Source organism: Pezoporus occidentalis, unplaced genomic scaffold, assembly GCF_034315485.1.
Source record: "Pezoporus occidentalis ecotype Australia unplaced genomic scaffold, CSIRO_AGI_Poc_V1 ctg7, whole genome shotgun sequence".
In the NCBI taxonomy this organism is placed as follows: Eukaryota; Metazoa; Chordata; class Aves; order Psittaciformes; family Psittacidae; genus Pezoporus; species Pezoporus occidentalis.
Window position 1 is genome coordinate 1,851,056 of NW_026916052.1, and position 22,075 is coordinate 1,873,130.

A 22,075-nucleotide genomic window follows, 5' to 3' on the forward strand; every position below is an offset into this window, starting at 1 on the left:
GAATTTCACCATTTGGGACATCAAGATGTTTAGATTGAACAGTGTAGCCGCAGCTGCTCGGGAAATGCCAGTGTTAAAAGTGGGAAGGGCAACTTTTAACATAGACCTGTGAATGGGTGTAGCAGTCTGTTGGAATATACTTTTCCTTTCATCAGCATTCAGTGACTAAGCATGGACTTGTACCTCAGTTTTATCTACATTTACTGTGGCCTAGACTACCTGACACCTTTTGAAAGTGTATTTTGTATTCACTTATCAATTCACAAGGTTACGGAATAGAACAAAATTATCAGATAATGGATGTCAAAACCAAGCCCGCGTAAAATTGAGATGTAGAATATCCTGTTGCAGCAGACTGTGGTACCAACAGGTACATAACTGATTAATAAATGGGATGAGACAAAATTAACAGGAACTAAATCCATCAGTGGATATTGCAGAGGTTTACTCAAAAAAAAAAAAGAAACCAACACCTCTCCAAACGAACAAACACTAACTGTGAGAAGACAGAAGTATATAAACCATGTAAGGATCACTGCCTATATGCCCTCTTTCCCAGAGTACCTCCTGTTAGCCACTGGCTGATACTATGCAGGGCTCGGTGCACCGTGCATCAGCCAGGAGGCATTAAGAAGCAAGCAGAAATTTGCAGGGAAAGGAACACCCAGTTACGCGATTGAGAACTGTAATGACAGACTTGCAAGCAGCAACAGTCCCTTCTATGACACTTACTAAGTGCTTAAGTATGCCAATTTAAATGCTCTTGTGTTTTTTATGATATCTGTTTAAATGGTATTCCTTCCTCCCACTCATACTCTCCAATCCACACCCCCCCCCCCATTTTGCCTTGAAATTCAGGCTGTCAATCAATTACAGACATTTCTTATAGTCTAGATTATTTCCTGTCTTCCTGCCTTCCAACATTTACATTCCATGTGCACCAAAAATTGTCCACACAGTACAAAAAAGTTCATAGATTTGAAGTGCATCATTAGTGATAGTATTTTCCCAAGACTTCAGAAATCACTTTTACATCTTTTAGCCTACATACTCACAATGGGATTTGCTTCCAAAGTCTCTTTATTTTTGTCAGTTGCATATGCAAAACACTTAAGAATAACCAAACTGATAAAAAAAAACAATTCCACTATAGAAGTAAGAAGTCAAAGGGAAATTGTTCCCTGCTCATCTCAGCTTTATTTCCTCCCTTTTGGTTACTGTTTGCTCTACTTCACCACTAAAAGTTCAGCTGCTCTAAATCTAAACAGTGCTCAGGACACATGGCAACAAACATCTAAATGAGTTCCAGTGAACATCGGTGAGCCATATCCTTCCGAGGTATTCACACAGGCATTCAGCCAAGCACTTTGATACTCTGCTATAAGAGCAGTCATTTCACAATGAAGTCTTTGGGCTAGAATGTACAGAATCAAGCAAAAACCTCAAAACCACCACAGATTACTGTAGGCTGAAGAATATAATGTGCTTAGTTTGGTGAGCAGTATCAGCTCACTAGATCTGAAGGAAAAGGTCTCTCTAGAGACCTGTATAGCAGAAAGCATTAGCAAGACAACCATCTGCCATAGTGGGTTTTACTTCAAAATGCTTGATCCTAATCTGGGATTTTTGAACTTCTTCACACTTTTGATATAGAGCCATCAAAAGTTTAGCAGTGCCATTCAGCTCCAAGCATACAGAGGGGTTCCTGGCTCTCCCAGAGCTCAGCTGCAGCACATGCTATTGCTAATCTCAGAAAGGTCAGACACATTTCTGATAAAAGGTTTTGGTCATTTATCAACATCTAAATAGACTAAAGGCAATTGTGAGCCGTCATCTAAACTCTTAGATTGTTTGGATGTTCTCAAGAGAATTCTCTCATGAAGGTCCAGAAGTCCTGAGGAAAGCTGAAGGGAAATATTATTTAATACCAACAGCCTGCCTACAAAACATGAGGGTTGTACCTTTGCTCAGAAGAGGTATTTTAGAACATCAAACCACAAAGTAAAGGTCACACACACAACACTACAGAACAAGGCCTTCTGGTGCACAGTGTCAATCTCAGGGGATACCTAGATCTTTCACATGCATTTCGGCTGACCTACAAAGCTGTGTCAATACCCTAACTCCATGACCTGCCAAGTCAGCTCTGCAGAAAGCAAGTAGGGGGATATCAAACCAGTGGGCACCAAGTGAACAAGACCACTAGATCCAGTCTCTAAGTGCCAAGCAAGCTCCTGCCCTCTCCTTCCCATGCAAGTCAGAGCAAGTTTCCCAGAAAGGGACCAAACTTTTTTTTTTTTATTTTTTTTTTAAACTAAATGCTTTTAATAGAAAACAAAATACAAAATAACTTTTCCCAGAAAGCAGAAATATTTAATCTCTCAAAATTACAAACTAGAACGTGCTTTTTCCGCAGATCCTCGCTGTAAATGCTGATGATTTATCTCACAAAGTGTTCATGAAACTGATATTGCCACATTTTGAGAAAAATCCAACACTGGCAGAGCTGCCTCTGTGTACACACAATAATTTAGTAATACTATTTTTACCCATGTCACTTTGTGTGTGTGTCTCTCTCCCTGTTCCCCTCTCCCTGGACTGCCAACTTCCATTTACGGAAATATTTCTGTGAGGTGCAGTGGTGGATTGACATGCCCTGTTTCCATTAGGAGTCCAAGCTCAGTCACTTCAGTTCTGTTGTGCCCTTCCTCCAGACAAGGCAACCCTTAAAGCCACCAGTGTACCACCACTGTCCTCCAATCCTCAAAACATAGTGCAACCAGATTCAGAAAGATTCCTAATTAATAGAACATAAATACAAACATCACAGCTAGTACCAGGAACCAGACCCAAATTACAATGCAGAGATGGGCCCCAACTGAGGTCAGATTTCCATCCACTTACTAAAAAGAAAGATTGTATTTTCTACTTAGCTAGTCCAAAATATTCCAGAAGTGCTATATGGAACTGTAATATTTAGGACTACTACCACTGTAGAAAACACATAATGTTCTTTTAATAGAAGGGTCTTAAAATGCTGGTCCTCTGCAATACCAGGAAAAGAAAAGCAAAAGAAAAAAACTGGGCCAGTAGTTCTCCACACACTCAAGCCTCAGTTAACAGTAGGTAAGATGTGCCCATCAATCAATGCAGGATGTTTAAGTGCAGGTCAGCAGCTTATCTGGTTGGCAGTTTCACTTGTCTGGACTAGGCTTTTGGTTTCCCCAAGATACTGGATTTACTGCCCTTTTCCCCACCCCTACCAGTACAAGATTAGAATGTATACATTATTTTCATCCCTCCTCCTTTTTGCCTTACATCATTCGACAGCACATGCCTTTTTGTAGGCAAGACATTTTAAAGCATTTGCATGAACGTGCCTTTCAAGGGGGCAGAGGAAGAAAAGTGTTTCACAGTCAGTAATCTCAGCTTCCAATGGACTCTGGCATTCAATACACCCACCCGCTTCTCTACGAAAGAAAAGAAAAATTAATGTTCCTGATTTTCTTGTGCAATTCCAGTCACTAGAAGAAGATTACAGGCCATAAACTGTACGCTCAGTACATTATTCATCTGTCCGGTATATACACCAACCAGTTCACTGGAAGACCCATCTGCAGGGGCGTTGCAGTAAGTGTTCCGAATGTCCCAGACCCGGACTGAATTATCCATCGATGCTGAAGCAATTAAACTACTGTCGGGGCTAAAAGTAAGGCTGGTTATGTTGTCCGTGTGCCCCCTCAGTTCTTTGTAAAGAGTTCCTGATGCCAGGTCCCACAGCTTGAGCCGCTGGTCTTCACCTGCTGATGCCAGGTACTTACCATTAGGAGAAAAGGCGAGCGCTAGCACAGGACCGCGGTGCCCAGTGAAGAGACGCACCGAGTTGCCTTGCTGAGTGCTCCACAAGCGCACAGTTTTATCCGTGGAGCCTGTTGCTAAGTAGTTGGAATTGGGGTGGAACTTGACGCAGTCTACATCTGCCAAGTGGCCTGCGTATATCCGCAGCGGGTACGTCCGATCAAACGACCAGAGCCTTGCGGTGCGATCGTGGGAACCACTGGCAAAATACAGGCTGCAGGGGCTGATATCCAAGTCCCAGACAGGATAGGCATGTCCTTGGTACAGCACAGTGTTTGTAAAACTTCCCAGGTCCCAGTATCTGATGGACATGTCCTCAGAGCACGACAAGAGTCCTGAACTGTCGGAAAGAAACCTCGTGCTATACACAGGTCCACAGTGTCCTCTCAGGATCTTCATTTCTGTGCCTGCGCTGTCGTCTTCTTCCTCCTGGTTGAGTAGGAGAAAAAGAAACAAGAAAGGAAAGCATGTTTATCTGCTTAACAAATACAGGAACCACCATGAGGAAAAACAGGCGGGCTTTAAAACAGAAGTTGTTATTTTAGACATGGCACATTCTGAGACACAAATGCATTTGTTATATGTAAGTTAATGCTGAAGAGATAGCGAGATAAGATTTTATATAAAGCTTTTACCCTTATTTTGGGTAGCCTTATGGTCACTGCAGAAAGCACCTTAACCTGGGATTGTACGCAGGGAAAAAAGTATTTTATGTCATTTTCCCATTTGCTCAAAGCATATGCTTATTCCCTGTCTGCTCTCTACTAAACATTTGGCTAAGATGTTGAAACAGATCTTGGCACGTGCTCTTTTGGTGTGGTCATTATTGGAAGTGAATCTCACAGTAGAGAAAAAGAAACGCAGATGTCTTAAACAAAAAGTAGGAGATGGAAAGACCAAGCATGCTTGCCAAGCTATCTGCTGGATGTTCTTTCTTAGCTCCACATGTGAACAGAAACCCAGTAAGGCTTTAATATCTATTTCTGGATGCACGCTCCACCAGGATGCTTTCACATCCTCACCCTTCAACAACCTTCAAGAACAGCAAATATAGGCAGCTTATTTAGGTCAAAGGATCTATTTTGGGTTAGGAGAAGATGAATAACCACAAAAAGGATGGCACTGGAAACCTTTTTATCCTGTAATTCTCCAATCCAAGTACCAGGGCAGATAGTCAGCAAGTAAAAGCTTTCACACTTAAAGGCTGTTCAGTGAGCTGTGCTAAAGGAATCTCCTGATGGAGCGTAAGAAGCTCTGAAATTCTACTCAAGTAGCACCTCTTGATGCTCAAAGGCTACAAACTGCACAAATTTCAACAAACCTGAGTGCCCTTGCCTGACAAGCTGGGGTTTCACTGACTGAGTGCAAGATCAACTATCAACTATAGCTTGGAGTGCATCTGTGCTTGAGACCACCCTTCCTCAGGGCTGTCAGACAGACACTTTTCCTCAGCACTGAATCCGTAACACTCCTCCACGGACAACCTCTGCTCATCAAACTCAACGAGACACCCTTTTGTTTGTGAGCAGCCCCTTTAACTTTATCATCACAAACCGGCCCATTTCCTGCAGAAGGAGCACTTCCTGCCCCGAGAGGAAACTCAGTTCCCTAGGGCTGCCGGACTGCTGGTGACCAGCAGAAATCAATGTGTCCTGAGCAGCTGTCTTGGCTGACATGACGTCTCTCATTCCTCTGACCTCAGGACCCACAGACAGTTTTGCTTCAGACTTAGCAATAATGCTGGAAGCACTTCTCCTCCAGTGGTTTTAAATCTCCCTTCAGAGGTGAGTTTAGCTAGCTCACTGCCTTTTTCCATCTCAACTGCATGTTCAGTAGTAAGCAGCAAGCCATGTTTAGTAATGCTAATTCTCTTCAGAGTAGTCAGTGCCCATGGGAGTTTTATGGTGTGGCTGGGAGCCAACTTCATCTGTGCTATAGAGGTGAGGCAGAGAAATTGCAGGCTCTAGCATGCAAAGCCCCATTCTCATTCAAATTGCTTTTTCTACCTCAGATAGAGTATTGCTTGCTGGAATCCACAGCATCTCTAGGCTATGATACCACATTAAAGGAAGAGGCTGATACCTGCAGCATTTTATACTATTTAATTATGGCCATAAGACTCCACATAGATTACCAGTGGAAGCCCATTCAAGTTACCTATAATGTACTATAGCTTCTGTAAATTCTGCAAGTCCAGGTACTTATTTTTTTGCCTTCAAATTCATACAGGGCTACTTGGGCTGCGTGCAGGCACATATTCTTTCTCTTTTACAAGTACCTACTCTTCTTTTCTTGCATTACTGCAGCAGCTTATTTCGCAATGCCTCTTCAGCATTCAAAACCACACTCCTATAGGGTCATAGGTAATACATCTTGTCTTTAACTTCTGTTTGACACACACTTAACATATCAACTGCACACTGCTGTTACAGCTCACTGAAAACGGTATACCTACAATGCTTCTAAGTCACTGCATTTTTCCATTTCCTCCCTACAGCAGTCAGTCTGCTGACCAGATTAACAAAGCAGCTGGAACTGCAGGCACTGAATTACTGCCTAACAGAACCAAGCCTCATTTCTTTGTCAGATCAAGCACACTATTCCTTTCATCCCACAGCTACTACCATGTAAATCTGTATCTGCAGCAGCTACAGAAAGGTTACAACCTGCGTTATAAATCAGCAGGGAGGCAGAGAATCCCTCTTCCTAATATTTTTTCATGATTTCCATTTCACACACTGTGTATGCTTCCAGGATATAACATACCACTGGGCACTACCCAGATATCCATTAGCGCCTTTTGAAGTCATTGCAGCTCCAGGTTAGCATAAATGATTTGTATTTCCTTGGAATGGACAAGAAATTTAAGTTATATAAACCCCTTTTAATCAATAACCTACACATACACTAAAAGCTACCTTTTATTATTTGAACTATCCATTTTGAAAATAAGAACTATTAAAACAGATTTTAAGTAATAAAACAGAACTGTAAAACCTACCAACACTACTAAAGTGAGGTAGAAAGGAATTTAACAGTGAACAGAAGTCTTCCTGAGCAAGCACAAGACTTGCAAAAACGACATTATTAAGAAACTGAAAAGAATAAAAATGTTGGCATGTTTTGTTACACAGGATACCTTCCAAATTATACCCCTATGGAGAGACTGCCTCAGCTATTACTTAAATCAGTAATGGATTTTGCATGACAGTCATTTGGACCCAGAAATCTTACTGCTGATACATTTAACCTTGTGAGCAGCAAACACTATCTTGCTGACAAAAGTTACCTTGATCTTCCACCCAGAGCACGCCTCAAGGGAATGAGCAAGCCTCAAAAAGCAACAATAACCTTAAAAAAACCCTGAAACACACCAAGAAATCTCACCCTGTCCCCTCCCTTTTTCTAACTAGTAACAGGTTTCCCACGTGTCATCATCTCATCCTGCAGTGCTTTTAAGATGCCAAGAGGAAAGATCCCTTAACTGCCTATAGCAGGGAGCTTCCTAGCAGGGAAAGATAAGGGAGTAGATAGAGCTCTTTTTACAGGACATTTCTTACTGCTCCTTCCAGAATTCCATCTGACTGACCTCCACCAAGGTGGCAGCATCATCCCTGCCCATTACCACCTGAAGGACCACTGCCACTTAAAAGCAGAATCTTAGAAGCAGAGCTGAATGTGGTCAAGTCTTTCATCTTCACAAAACTTACAGACTGCCACTCTTGCAGCTTGGAATAAGCAGTATTATTTTCTGATGTTGATCTACGTAGTACCAGCAATGAGCATGGCAAAACTGCAGAGACAAACAATACATCCACTTGCATAGCTGTAAAACTGAATTTTTATACTGGACCTTAAGTAAGAGAGACTATGTAGTGGCATTTGTGAGATGCTACTATAAAGAAAATGGATTTACTTTATCCCCAGATAGTAAGCCTCTCCTACCCCCAGAAAGCACGACAACATTGGTGAAGTACACTGGAGCATCACACTGAGCAAAATTATCAATCTAGACTGAGTAAACAATTTTAACCTTAGGGACACTGACTTTACATGGACTAGCAAAAAAAGTAATTTTCTAACACTTTTGCCAAGTCTCAACCGCATTTTTATATATATATACACAGACATATATAAACACACAAAGAGATACTAAACCCAATAGTGGCTTTACTGCCACTCTGAACAAGATCTACTGAAACTGCCACAGTTTTAGACTTCTGTATCTTCATAGAAAGGACCTATGTGCTTGCAGCAAATCAGAAATCGAGCTGAAGATTATTTCAGGCACTACTATTTAAACACAATATCCAAAGCTATTTACACACTACAGAAATCAACCAAAAGAAACCTTACAAAACCCAGCCAAGTTTAATCTCCTCACAAGTTATTTGAGAGAATACACTGAAGCAGTATCAAAGCACATTCAGAATTTCTGTTCTTTGTCACAGTTTTCATCAGGTTTATTGCTGTGAATTGTTGCTGATCAGATTGCAGTGACACTCTGAAACACAGGCCCTGTTTGACTGAGCTGCATGAATGATGACTGCAGCCTGGTAAGGATGGTCTTGTTTGGTCTGTCTTGGTATCTGTGGCTTCCACTTCCTGGGGAACCCAAGCAGGTGCTGGTCTGTTTCCCACCGGTGGGTCCCTGTGTATTTTCACTTAGCACTCCCAGATACTGGAATTTATTTCCTTTGTGGTTAACAGGCTTTCATTTGCATTTGGGAGATGTAACCAGCAGTCTGTTCAGGCTGGTATCCTCCCTTAACTCTGAAATCCTGATCAGGTCACTATTTGTTTTGTCAGTAGTGGAAGTTATTCAAGGCAATGATGACTTTGATCTGTGCTGGTCTTTGACCAGTTTTTGGGTTTAGATCTGTGACAAATACTGCAGGATACACAAAATATTGAAACAGCCAACAAAGGAGCCATTTGTACTCAAACTTCCACGGCTGTTTCATAATACACATACAATACGCAAGTATCTGTCTATGAGCCAAAAAAAAGCTAATAGGTACTCCGGATAACCTGGCAGTATCTTGCTTTTCTGTAGTCTGGAGCCAGAGGAGGTGACCTGCTGATTTACCAGAGTTCTCCTCTGTTTCAGTTATTGACATTTGGTTTCCATGGCAGGCAATACACAGTCACGTGTCCTGTGCACTCTTGCAGCTTATAATGAAAACAAGTCCATAGTTCTTATCTTGGGCTAGTCTGACCCACCTACCTGCTCACTCTGCAGAAAGGGTTAACCTGGGGATCAGTCAGCTATCTCACCTGGATGCCTGCCTCTCCTTCTCAAGCTGACTAACAAAGGAATCCCTAACCATGTAAGTCTCCATCCTGCAAGCTCTCCACACTCTTCCAAAACAAACAGAACCCTGCCACTAGGTATTTTTTGTGAGAAGAAAAACAGTGGAAAAAAGGATGTTACACCCACCCCCCCCACCCCCCCAAAAGGGTGTGATTAAACAAAGGAAGACTCACAAATTCTGATCTCTAACCAGATATAAGATGCTACGTGGGCAGCTATGGCAAGAGGGGAGGAAGGGTGTGACTAGAAGGGGAAAAAAACATCCCAGTAAACTAGAAGATGCCATCTAGCCTGGCATGTGAAGGCACACAAAGCCCTGCCTTTGTCTCCAGCACTCCAGAGTGGGAAGCCTCTGCAGTTTCTACACTGCAGATTCCCTGACAGAGAAATTTTGCGTAATTTTTCCAAGCTAACTCTTCACCTCTGGGTAAGGTCATAACTGAAATTCAGTTTTGCACTTAGGCATCCCTTCTTCCTCAGGCCTCAGACCAGCCCCCTTTGGCTCTTTCCTTACTTTGTCTTTATTTTCCACTTCCTGCATCTCTCCCCTTCTCTCCACCCTTCTGACTGGTTGTTCTGAGCTGCTTTCTTTCTAGTTTTCATTCACCACAGTGTGTTTTTACTGCCCGCATGTCCTTGTTTCATCTTTCCATCCACAAGAAGGCTCTTTGCTCCTCAGGGAAGGAAGCCTTCTCCTTACAGGGCTGCCCGTGTACTGCCATCTGTTCAAGGACAGCTGGGAGATCGGCACCTAGGACTAGCAAACTATGACCCGAGCACAGACTCACTGCACCATTTACAAACACCACAGGGAAGAACAAGGGCAAGAGTAGGCTATAAATTTTGTGTGTCAAGGCAGAAAGGTTGTGGAATAGCCTCAGATTCCCTGGAGACAATACGAGATACTCCGCAATGCATGCCTAAAGCAGAAAGGGGTGGGGGCAGAGGGAACAGGGAAAGGTATCCAGACCTCCTCATCCAGGATGTCACAAGCCAGACGGATGCGGGACACATCAACGAGGTGGGGCTCAGATTTTAGCTTCCTGGAACGCAGGCTCCACAGCTTCACACACGAATTATCGAACCCAGCAGCTAGCAGCTTGCTATTTGGTGAAATCTCTGCAGTGTTCAGCAACTGCTCTGTGTTATAGAAGGCATAGAAACAGATGGTCGTTAGGGAAGGGGGCCCATCCTTGACACGTTTGATGCTGTCCTGCAGTAAATCCAGCGCTGCCTCATTCTGCAGAATGGAAGCTGGCACGTCACTGGGTTCCAGGCCGTTGCTCTCATTGCGTGAGGAGCTCCCGCCTGCATAGAGCTGGTAGTCAGTCCTCTTGGCAGGCTGCACATCCAGGTGAATGTGCAAGGTCAGGACTTTGCACAGGGCATTGTTGTTGTCACTTTGGAGGTAGCGAAGAAGGTAGTTGTAGCTGTCCTCTTGAAGGCGGATGACGTACTTGTTGTCCAGAAAAGCCCGGAGCTTCAAGTTGGACAGGATATCTTGAATAGTCATGGTAGTCTGCAACTGCTCAATGATATCCTTCTGGCTGGCATTCTGCAAGAACATGCCATGGAAGCGGCTGTAAAAACTGTCCACTGTGCTTTTTAGGCCATTCTGGACCATGTTCAGATGGAGGTAGACGAAGAGGGGATACAGAAGAGGCATCACTTCATGGCTGTGCTGAGAATCTGAATCTGTATAAAAACAGCAACAAACTGTGAATGATTTCTCAATCATTTTCTACTGGGAATAAAACAGACAAGGACAACTACTGCAAGAAACCTTGACAGTGGCATTAGAGAGCAAACAAGAAGAGACTTTTGTTGGTGCATCTAAGTGAAGCTCTTCTGCAACCTAAATGGGATACTCTATACCTACTACAGATCTGAACAGAGATTCGCAAGTCAGCGAGGGACCTTTTCAGAACAAAATGAGGAGATTTCAAACCCCTTTATAGGTATGGGCCAACTATTAAAACACCACCTTATAAAATACATGAGAACTGAAATTTCCCCATTTATTTAAGAAGGAAAACTGTGTGTTCTGTTTATTGCAATAAGTGGACTTTAAAATTTACTCATTATATTTAAAATAGTATTTAACAAAATTATTTACTTAGCTTGTGTGGGCCTGAACTTTGGTGGCTTTTTTCCTCCCTCTCAACTTCAGTAAAACTTGCATGTGGTGCTCTGGATGGAAGTGATTTGTCCCAAGGATTAAGGAAGCTAGTTTGCAAAATGGACTGCAATAAGCTGTGTGCTCTTGTTTTATTTCTATGCCTGCTCATGTGCAAACCCCAGCAGTAATTCCTAGTACACAGTGTAACAAACTCCCTATGAGGCTGTGCTGTACCTTCCAGAGACTAATCTGTCATCAGCTTCTTCGGGCCGTTTCCCTCCCACATTCAGCTGGCTGCTGCTGTAAGGAGTAGAGCGCTGCCACAGAACACCATGGCAACATACAGGGCCACAACAACGAGTTACCAGAGGACCACATGGTCCAGATTACTGCAACAGAACAGGCACTGCTGGTCCTCAAACAGCACTGCTGGTCTTCAAACAGTATTGCTGCTTTTCAACTTGTACTTCCCTCCTGCCACTACCAAGGCATATTCTTTTCTTCCCCCTTTTGTTAGGTTATTTTTCCTCTCCTGTTGATCACTCCTCCAGACTTTCTCTGGTCCATACTGTGCTTCTCTCCCGTTTCTAGATGATTAACTACAGAGTGTGTGTGGTGCATTTACGTATCTGCATACTTAGGCATCATTTGCCTTCCTGTCCTATTGAAACTGAGCCAAAGCCAGTGAAATCAGTGGTCTGTGTGTAGTAAAAGCTGTAAGCAGCCAGCAGGTGCTTTTTCCTAGAAATGTAACATGGGGAAGGACCTTACTCTGCAGTGGGGGGAAAAAGAGTACAGATGGGTAGTCAGCAGAAACAGGAATGAAGAAAACATTCACCCAGGAAAACAGAAGTGAGGTTATAGGCGCTGGGTCTGTCTAGCCTGGAGAAGAATAAGGGGGTATCCAGCTGCTGCCTGCAATACCCAGTGGGACATTATGGAGGAAAAGGAGCCAGCCTCTTTTCAGAGGTGCTCAGTGAAAGGATGACAACAGGCAAGCTGCTGCAAGGGAAATACCAAATCACTCAGCCCTGCAGCTGGGGCCCAGGGGTGCAGAACAATCTTCGCACTTTGTGATTTTCAAAATGTGGCTGGAGAAGGCCTTGAGCAATCTGATCAAACCGTGATTTTGCCCTGCTTTGAGCACCCGGTTAGTCTAGAGACTTCTAGAAGAATTCCTAGTTTATTCAGTGGTCCTAGTCCCCTTCCCACTCCTCAGGCATCACAGAGATGGCAAGTGTCCCGCTGTGCCTTGAGGCTGGCTGGGAGGTTACTCCCTTGCAGAAACAGAAGCAGTTCATGTGTGTAAGAAATTTGAGCAACACAGACAAAAACCATGAAAACACTTGACGTGAACACCAAAACCATGCCTAGCACTTCCTCATAAGGATTTACCTCCAGTACTAAAGTGCAGTGGTGTTGAACTGCTCTAGGAGGCAAGGCTAGAGCAGTATTTTCTGCCTCTGTCTTCCCTTCTTCCCTTTCCCTTCAACAACTATCAGGAACATTATCACAGCATTATGCACACTGGGATCAAATCCCTACACTGGACAAATGTAGATGTACCCAAAGGCGGGTGAAGTGGCAACCTCACTTTCCTTGGGGCTATTATGTAAAAAACTTATCTGCTTTCTTCTTCACACATTTGGGACTATTAGAAGAAATAAGGACATTCCCAGGAGTACCTTTGGTTTTACTATTATTAAAAAATTATATATATTATAAAAAGAAAAATAATGATTGTCTTCTGCATCACACTACAGAATGAGGTTTTTTTTTTACTTTCTACCATATACCTCCAGATTTAAGGGAACATTCTCCCTTTAAAATCTAGACCATCATAAAAATAAGTCAATTATGAATAAAATTAAAAACTTACTCTATGAGACAGCAGAGAACTACACTCATTTCTAAGTTACCTGCCTTTCACATAAAGCACTCTAATCTTCCTTCTTGTCCTGTATGTGCAGAAGATCTACAAAGACCAAATGTTTGAATAAGAAAGGGCAAACAGTCAGCTATCTACAAAAGCCAAAGGTACTCAAGCACTCAGACAACAATAACAAAAATAAACATTTTTAATTGTATTAATTGAAATCTCTAAACTAGAACTCAACATTGTTAGAGACATGATTTTAAATTTTATTATAGTGTCCTTTACTCACTGAAATGACAAAAAAGCCCCCAGACATCTACTTTCCTTTGCTTCCTGGTATTTACCTGTGAGAAAATTGCGTAATCGTCCAAATTGTACTTCATATTGCTGTGGCTCCGCCAGGCAGGGAGCTGCAGACACCACGTTGGCACAACCAGATTCAGATTGGACTGTGAAATAAAATGAGTAACAATTAAATAGGGATTTAAGGAGTTTTGCATGTGTGTCCAGAAACAAAGCTTCTCGTGAAATCCAAGGTAATGCAGCCATGAGATGACATTTCACCTCTCAAACTGTCCGGGGATGGCATAGTCTGAAGCATCTAAACATGGCATTAAGCACCTAAACAGATCGTGAATGAAACTTAAACTGAAAACTTAAAAAAAGCCAAACAAACCTAAAACTCTCAGCTACTCATCTGCTTCCCCAAGAACATACTTTTAAGTTTTCAAATACAACCTTAAGTTCCCAAGAAATTCAGAGTAACACCATCACAGATCACTTAACAGTTCTACAAAATACTCAGTGGCTTTACTACTCTGCACTCAGAAAAGATGAGGAAAGCAACCTCCAACTTCCACCAAAAAAAGGTTTCTTTTACAGCAGGACCCACCAGTAATCATGGACAGGAGGTCTGCAGTGGCACCGCCCCAGAGTCTCAAATTCCTTGTCCCAGTCATTGTTAATTACAACAAATGACAATCATTATCATACACTAGTCTCCAGAGGTGGTGGTGAAAACACACTGAATCTCTAAGCAAACACATAGTAATTTTTAATCAGAAGATGTCCTCCTCCTTGAGGATTTATGGTTATAGGGCAGCTGGTTAAGGTCTCCAGTTATTAAGGTCTCCTGCAATGGTGTTAAAATGATTTTCAGAATCAGTATCAGTGCTGGTAAAAGTGGTTTTGAGCTATTTAGAAAGGGAACTGGCTTCTCCTTCTCCAGCACCAAACCTTTGCTCTCCTGCTGACCTCTCAGAATCCAACAGAGGACTTTGTGCAAGTTTACAGACACCCACCAACATAACCTCAGCATATACAAGTACTAGTGATTAGAAACACAAGTTACAAAATGATAACCCGTATGTTTATTTGTCTGCTCTTCTAAGAGCATGAAAAGGCAAAGAGTTTCACTGGTTTCCTTTCCTACATTTTAAAAAATCTGTAGCTATCCTCCCCTCCACAAAACCTGTTTTCATTACTCTCACTTCAACTTCTTTCAGTCTCCCCTGCCCCCTCACTGCTTCACATCCTCTCTCTTTGCCTTCCTACTCCCGATTGATCGCTTTTTGTTCCAGCACTTGGCTCATGCACAGAGGTACAACTCTGACAGCCCTGGAAGTCTATAAACAACATCATCAAATGTTCGCATGCTAAAGAGAGATAGGCCAGCCTCCAGCTCATCTCAATGCTGCTAATTAGAAAGAGATCAGCACATGGTGTACAGGCAGCCTGTTGCTATTCTCCCCTTTCTCTTGCACTCTCTCTGGTAAGACACTTTGTCTTCCTGGAGCTTATGGAAATACAGGAGGAATGTTTACCAGCTCCCCAGGGCAAGCTGAATTCACCTTTGGAAGCAGAGGACTGTGCTCATCATCCACTCATAGGAAAGAACAAATACAGATTCCCGCACCAATACCCTGTCTTCTCTCTAATCAGTTTAGAAATAAACAAATACAACCTATTAAAAGATAAGAGATACAGTGCACTTGCTTTCTACAGCCTGGCTGCTTCAGAAAGCCAAAGCCGGTAAGAACTTGAGGCTCACATACTGGTATTACTTAACGGCTAAAGTAAAAACCGCTGCTATTTGGAATCGAAATTTAGTGTAATCAATATTCAGCATGAGAAAAGTAGACTGCATGCATACACATACAGTAACTCAACAATGTTTAGTGACAGTTTTCAATGTCAGCTATTGTAAAAGCAAAGAAAAATAAAAATATGATGGCCTTTTATTTCCCTGAAATAAAGCAATGAAGGTTTTATAATCTGGTCAGTTTTCAATCAGTCTGCAAAACTAACAGGACTGCAGCAGAAAGTATTTTCAGACTCTGTTTTCAGAGTAAGTATAAGCTGGGATTTTCTTTTTCAACAGTTATTCATGGAAATGCAGTATACTTACTGACAGCTTACTATGAGCATGTTTGACAAGCAGTATGCAGCTAAATACATGAGAACAGTCCATTTTCAGTTCTAATGAAAACTGATGACTAAGCTCTGAATCACCAGCCACAAAACCCTTGCACTGGCAGGAGCACACAGACTAGTAAGAAATTTAGTAATAACATTTGGTGGAAGATTAGTAAAAAAGACAAAACCCAATCAGACACTCATTCACACTCTTTCCTGAACCATTTTCTTTCCTGGATGATGCCATATGCAAACGCAAGGGCTTGTAATCCAATTCATCTCTCCTATTTCAGATACTTCTGTGCCTTCCTGGCATGGTTCACCCCAAGTTCTGGTCCCATTTCAACACTGACCCTTCTACCCACCTCTCCCACAAAATCTCCCATCAAAAATAATATAACATTTTACTTTGGTTTCATTCCTCCCCCATTTCCCCCAGAATTATTTCAGGGAGTTACAACAAACTTCTGATAGTTACTTTGAAAACAGCAAGGAAATGAAAAGTACTAAAACGTAAGTCACTTGTAACAACAAAATATTACCCAATTTCCTTTAAGCCCCTGAGAAAGTCAGCCTAGACATTTACTTACCAGTCACTCATCTTTGGATTATAACTACGGCAAAATACTCTATAGAGGTGGGAAGAGCTATTTTGGCATCCAATCTTACCTAGTTACAAGCAGAGAGTTATACAGCAACTAATGCTTTGTCAAATCAAGTTGTATCACCAGTAACTAAGGTCTCCATCACTCTTAGCCTGGGATGCTGTCACAATCTAAGCAATTTTGTTTACAAAAGCATTTACTCCTTGCATTTTCACCCAAAGGTCAGCCCAGTATTTTCTCAGTTTTACAATTAAATTTAATCTTTATAACCTCTACATTGCTTGCATCCTTTCAATATTTGTACAAGCTCAAGCGATAACATAGTTTGCTGTAACAAAAATAATTACTATGAAGACTGTTGCAGACACAATTTGAAAAGCAAGTAGTATAGCAGGGTTCCAAAGCCTTTAAGAAAGAGGAAGAAGGGCATGGAGAGAAATAAACTGTCTCACCCGCTGAAGGATTTTTTGTTTGTTGTTTTTTTTTTTCCCAGGACAGAGCAGAGAAAGAAATCAGTCTGTATCACTGCCATGTCATATGCCATAGCCCTCCTGGAGTACAAAAGTACAGCAGATTTTCATGCTTCCACTTAATTCCTCATCTAGGTTCTTCTCACCTTCATCCCAAAGCACCACTACTCGCTAGACTTCATGTTCTTTGGGATACAACGTAAGCATCTTCCACTACACTGACATATGCCCTTCCTATACCCCCATTTCAGCTTGCTGTTTCACTGACCATGAATCTCACACTGTTACACTTTCATACATATTTTTATTGTTCAAAAGTTCCTATCTCACTCCAACTGCACACTGGGAAACTTATTTCAAAAGGAGAGCTGTCCATGTATGCAGACAAATTCACACAGTTACCAATGTACATACTCAAACTTGTCACAACTCTGCAAAGAAGCATGTGTGGAAAACACAACAGCCTTACCTGTGAGATTAGCTGCCATCTCTTCAGCAGTCTGACACAGCCTCAGCCCTTGTTTTAGGGGACCTTCCGAGTCCACATACTGACGGCGCTTGAGGTAGCAGGACACTGCCATCTGAATCTGTTCTGTGCGTACGCGTTTCATGACCTCAAGAGAAAAGAAAGAGATGATGAGGCTCTTGCTGGGTAGGTATATGCCAAAAGAAACATTCTCCATACGCTAAGATAAACTGATAGAAAACAAACAGCTCAGTATTTTCATTGCTGAAGTCAAACAACTTCATTACTGAAATAAGAGAAAAACCTTTCATGCATTTGCCTCTCAGTACTGAGGTGTAACTAAACACTTTGAATCAAATCCCTGAAGATATTTTGCTGCCTCTTTCCACTACTGTCACCAAGGAACCAAAACCACTTTTGAGGATTCTGGACTAAAAGTGCAGTGGTGAGCTGCAGCATTTGTTTTCTGTTAAAAACAGCTGATGAAAAAGGAGTGTTTCTCCTCCTTGCGTTTTTACAGTGGCTGTTTTGGTGTTCAGTCATCTTCTGACTCCTCTGCTTGACCAACCAAAAAACGAACTGCACTTCAGTCAGGTAAATCCCCAGAAAAAAAATAAGTAAACAGAAATTAAAACAAAAGCAGAGCCTTTTGCCTTTTTCACCTGCCCCCATCTCTCTAGAATTCCCTCCCATAAAAGTCCTCACAGACACCACTTAGTAGTAGTATCTCAAAACTGAAAGCCCAATGCTTTTAGCCCGTGGCTTGTAATAAAAGAACCTCACCAAGATAAAGGCAATCACTCCCTTGCAATTTGAGTAGTCCCTGACTGCCACCAGTACTTTGCAATAGCCATTGATTTTACACATAGGTTTAGACAACCTAAAAGGCTTTAAATAAAGCATAACTAAGGAATGTTTTTATTCTATCAGAGTAACAGGTAAAGCCTGAATCTACACATTACGGCTCCACTACTAGTGACTTGCATGTGTTCCACAAGTGCGCATGCTTTCTGGTTTGAGTAGCTAAATCTGATGAAACACAACTTCTCAGAGACACAGAGAAGGATGCCCTTTTCCTGTTACACAAACTGTATTTCCCACAAAATCACGGCATTAAAAATGATTGCAAATGAAGCCATTTTGAATACCCATGCACACTTTAGTGCTTATCCCAGTTGGTAGAACAATAAGCCCTCTGTGAAGTTCCAAGCAGACAGGGATGCCAAGTTTAAGCAAAAGTTCCTGGAAACAGATACACGACATTGCAAACCCTCATGCTTTTGCAAAAACCTTAAGATTTCCATTTTTTCTCACAGGTGAAATAACTGTGGTGAAGGGGCATCAGCAAAGTGGAGTTTTCAAAGCATTTCCGAAGAGACCTATTAAAATGAGTTTCAACCACAACTTTTTCCACTCCAAAAACAAACCCCTTTTTCATTTTCCTTGCAATTAAACAAATTGCATTCGACTCTTACACTGTCTCAAATACAACACTTCTGCTGGACAAAACTGTAGGGAAGATAGAATTTTAATGAAGATCATGAAGAAAGATGAACACAGGAATAGACCAGCATCTTAGTACCCACCTAGAAAACACCCTTAACTAAGCTTCAGAATGTATTACGTTCCATTCTGCATTTCAGCCAGCAGCATGGACTCACGTGCAAGTGACTTGCCCAGGTTGACCTCTGCATGCACGCTGCTGTACAGTTTAGGTTTGGGTGGCAACATAATTATATTTGAGATGCTTTCATAGATGCATAGGTGATATCTCATAGATTTCAAGTCCAGAAACTGTTTTGGAGAATTTGCATCTAGATTGTTTTATCTGTCTTATAATCCAAAAGAAATTCACTCCCCAAATGGCACAGAACAGATTCATCTAAATGTTTCTGAAGTGGTTTACTCAGTCAGAACTGTGCACATCCATATCAAGTCTGCGGTTTAATTGCAAAGAGAGAGCATTGAGAAATACCCTTGCCCATTCTTTTGTTTTGCTTCAGTTCTGGGATCAGTTTGCACCAGGTTAGATTTGGTGAGTACAGGTAATTCTTCATAAACTCATAATGGATCAGAGAAACCAAAAACTGGCATGTGAAAGATGCAGAACTCCAGAGGGCCCTTTGAAATGACAGTGACAAACAAGAGCAGCATTGAGATCAGCCTTTTTAAGCTGCTGAACAAACAGATGATGAACAGAGAAAATGGTAAATTTTAAATGGTAGGGAAAAAAGCAGTAACCCCAAATTTTAACAGCAGGATCTGACATTTTAGCAGGAAGAGAGAACAGCCTGTGAAAGGAGCAGTTGCTGGCAGATGATTTAAACCCGAGCTTTTTCAGAGCTTTAGGGATAACAGGGAAGCCCCAGTTTCTTCAGCCAAGTCTAGCAAGGTGCCGTCTGCAGCTGCTTTATGCAATCTGTACAGTTTCTTGCTCCCTTCACATACCTTGTGTACTCCTGGCAGTCACAGTAGTGGGTGTTACAAGCAGGATCTCCTTCCCTATTCCCAGGTGACAGAACAGGAACTACCTCACAGGAAATTCATCTTCACCAAGAAACACCCGTTAGCAGCAGACATGCCACCACTCCTACTTTCATTTCAGGTACTTGTTTCTTCATTCACTTTGCCTATATATTTCACCGTGAGCTTCACAAAGAGCAATGTCACAGAGATAGGGAAAACATGCATGAAAAGTGCAAGAGGAGCAAAAGCAGCATTCCTACAAATATTCTTTATCAAGCCCTCAAAATTAGAATATATCATAAAATAAACATAAGGACGGCCTGCCAAAATGCCTTTAGCTGGGTTCAAACTGAGCCAGTTCACAACAGGTCAAAGATGCAGAATTTAAATGCAAAAAAGGACAAGCCTCCAATTAATATAAAACTCTAGCTCTCATCACTGAAGATAATCTCTGAAATACAAAACAAACTGAATCCAGCATTCCATGTCCATGCCTGCAGAAAGCTTGAAGCAACTGGTCAAAAGTCCCAGATGCCTCATTCTTCTCAAACGGCCAGAGAGGACAATAAATACTGATGCCATTAACTATTTTGACTGATAAGGAAAACACTTAAGGGAAGAGAGAAGAAAGATCACATCGGGGGTCTGCACAGCTACAATGCAGCATCTTTTGCAGTGTCGCAAACTGAAGCACAAGTGAAAAAGGATATTAGGTTAATTTTCTTTTTGAGGAACCAAAACCACTGAAGAAACCCTGAGCAGCGCCTGACCATACACAACATAAGTTCCTCTTTCCTAAAGACACGGGAAATTAGCTGTGGAAATTCATTTCCTGCCTATGCTACACCTCGGGTATAGGTTTAGGCAGACTCCACAGGCTGGAAACATTACCACTGCAGACATACAGAAAAGAACTTGAAAACTAGTCTTGGAAATGCTGTTTTTAAGGACTCTGCATTCCTGTCCTGACACTGGGACAGCAGTGTCTCACTTCCAATAGAGTGAGGAAAGACCAGACAGCATCAGAGAAGAACCAAGGGCAATCTTGAACCAAGCAACCTTGAAACAATAAACCAATAAAACACCATACAGAAGCGCATTTTGAGTATTCTCTACTGAGAACTGTGTCTCAGGCCTCAGCTGTGGACAGATGGTACTTCACCCTCACCATTACAGGTGAAACTTGGGGTATACTGACAACACTAAATTACGCTGTGACATCAGGTTAATATAAAATATACAAGACTTCAAAATAAATAAAATAAGGGTAAACTGACAGGAAGACAACCACAAACCTAGAGCCAAGGGACATCACGCATGCAGCGGCTGCAGTTCAGAAACACAGGCAACCAAACACGACAAGCTGACATGGAGACACGGTGCGGTGGTGGAAAATAGGAAAAGTGCTACAGATAGTAGGGACCAGGGAGAAGGCTTCTTCCAAAGCAGCAGCATTCACATGCAGAGGCAGAGAGGAAACAGCTGTGATTTTACAAGAGCCTGAATCCATTTGTGTTTGGCCCAGGTCGGGGTTAAGCTTTTCCAATTCCACAACATATTTTCTAACTTCCCCCTGCAGACAGAGCCAAGCAGTGTACTTCACCCATGGGTAAAGCCTTCATCCCCTGCGCTACCCTGGCAGGACGCGCTCCTCCTGCCCGGAGCACCACTGCCTGACCCTGCCTCCTCGGATGCAGCTGCTGGACCAGAAGCTCGGGCCCGGGGACCACCGGCTGGGCAAGGGCCAAGGCCATGGGCCCCGCGGAGCCTCTCGCCCATCCCAGGGGCGGCCGCGACCGCTGCTGCCGCCGCCCGGTCAGCTCTGCGGATGAGGAGCGGCGGAGGGCTCGCTGAGGGGCCGCGACAGCGAAACTCTTCCCCTATCGGGATGAAAACATGAATTCGGAGAAACAGGGAAAAGGGAAGGGGACGCGCGGTGCGATAAGCAGCTGCCAACCAACCCCGTGCACTGCCCAAGGAAAGACGAAGGTATCAAGAGAAAAGCCCATCTCGCGACCCCCGGGGCGCACCGCAGCCGTCCAACCTTGTCCCCACCCGGGGCTGCCGCCAGAGCCGCGCCCTTGCCCAAGGCCTCCTCCCAGGGCCCGCCTGCCTCCCGGGAACCGCCGGCCGGGCCGGGCCGGGCCGGGCCTGCGGGCCTCCGCCACGAGGCGGTCCGGCGGGACGCCCGGGGCCCGCTCCCGCCGCCAGCCGGCCGGCACTGCCCCCCCGCCGCTCTCCCTCACCCCGATCCCGCAATGGCCGCGGCCCCGAGCCGGTCCCCGCTGCCCGCCCGCTGCCACTCACTGAGCATCGCAGGCGGCGGCGGCGGCGGGAGGCAGGGTCCGGCGAGACCTGGGGGGCGCTGTCACTGCGCCCAGCGGCGCCAGGCGCTGCCGGCGGGTGCGCCGCCGCCTCCCCTGCGTGCCGGTGGTGGTGGTGGCGCTGGCGCGGCCGGCGGTGCCCGGGGGCCGGCGGCGGCTGTC

General features: G+C 43.4%; 1 protein-coding gene across 4 annotated transcripts in view; it reads right to left on the reverse strand.

Annotated features, from left to right (window-relative positions):
• Positions 1–22,033, reverse strand: part of LOC134175573 (TAF5-like RNA polymerase II p300/CBP-associated factor-associated factor 65 kDa subunit 5L) — a 52,002-nt gene extending 29,969 nt beyond the window's left edge. For 2 of the 4 annotated variants that reach the window (XR_009969046.1, XM_062641686.1), the window contains exons 1-5: positions 21,897–22,025; positions 17,127–17,271; positions 13,512–13,616; positions 10,143–10,867; positions 3,822–4,287 (exon numbers count right to left, since the gene is read on the reverse strand). Coding sequence is in view for 3 of the 4 variants with exons in the window: in XM_062641686.1 (XP_062497670.1) it covers positions 3,822–4,287; positions 10,143–10,867; positions 13,512–13,616; positions 17,127–17,268 (1,438 nt within the window). In the remaining variant the exon portion in view is untranslated. Of the gene's footprint in view, positions 1–3,821; positions 4,288–10,142; positions 10,868–13,511; positions 13,617–17,126; positions 17,272–21,896 lie in introns of all 4 variants that reach the window. The other 2 variants (XM_062641688.1, XM_062641687.1) reach the window with 2 other exon arrangements.
• Between the last annotated feature and the right edge of the window lie 42 nt (positions 22,034–22,075).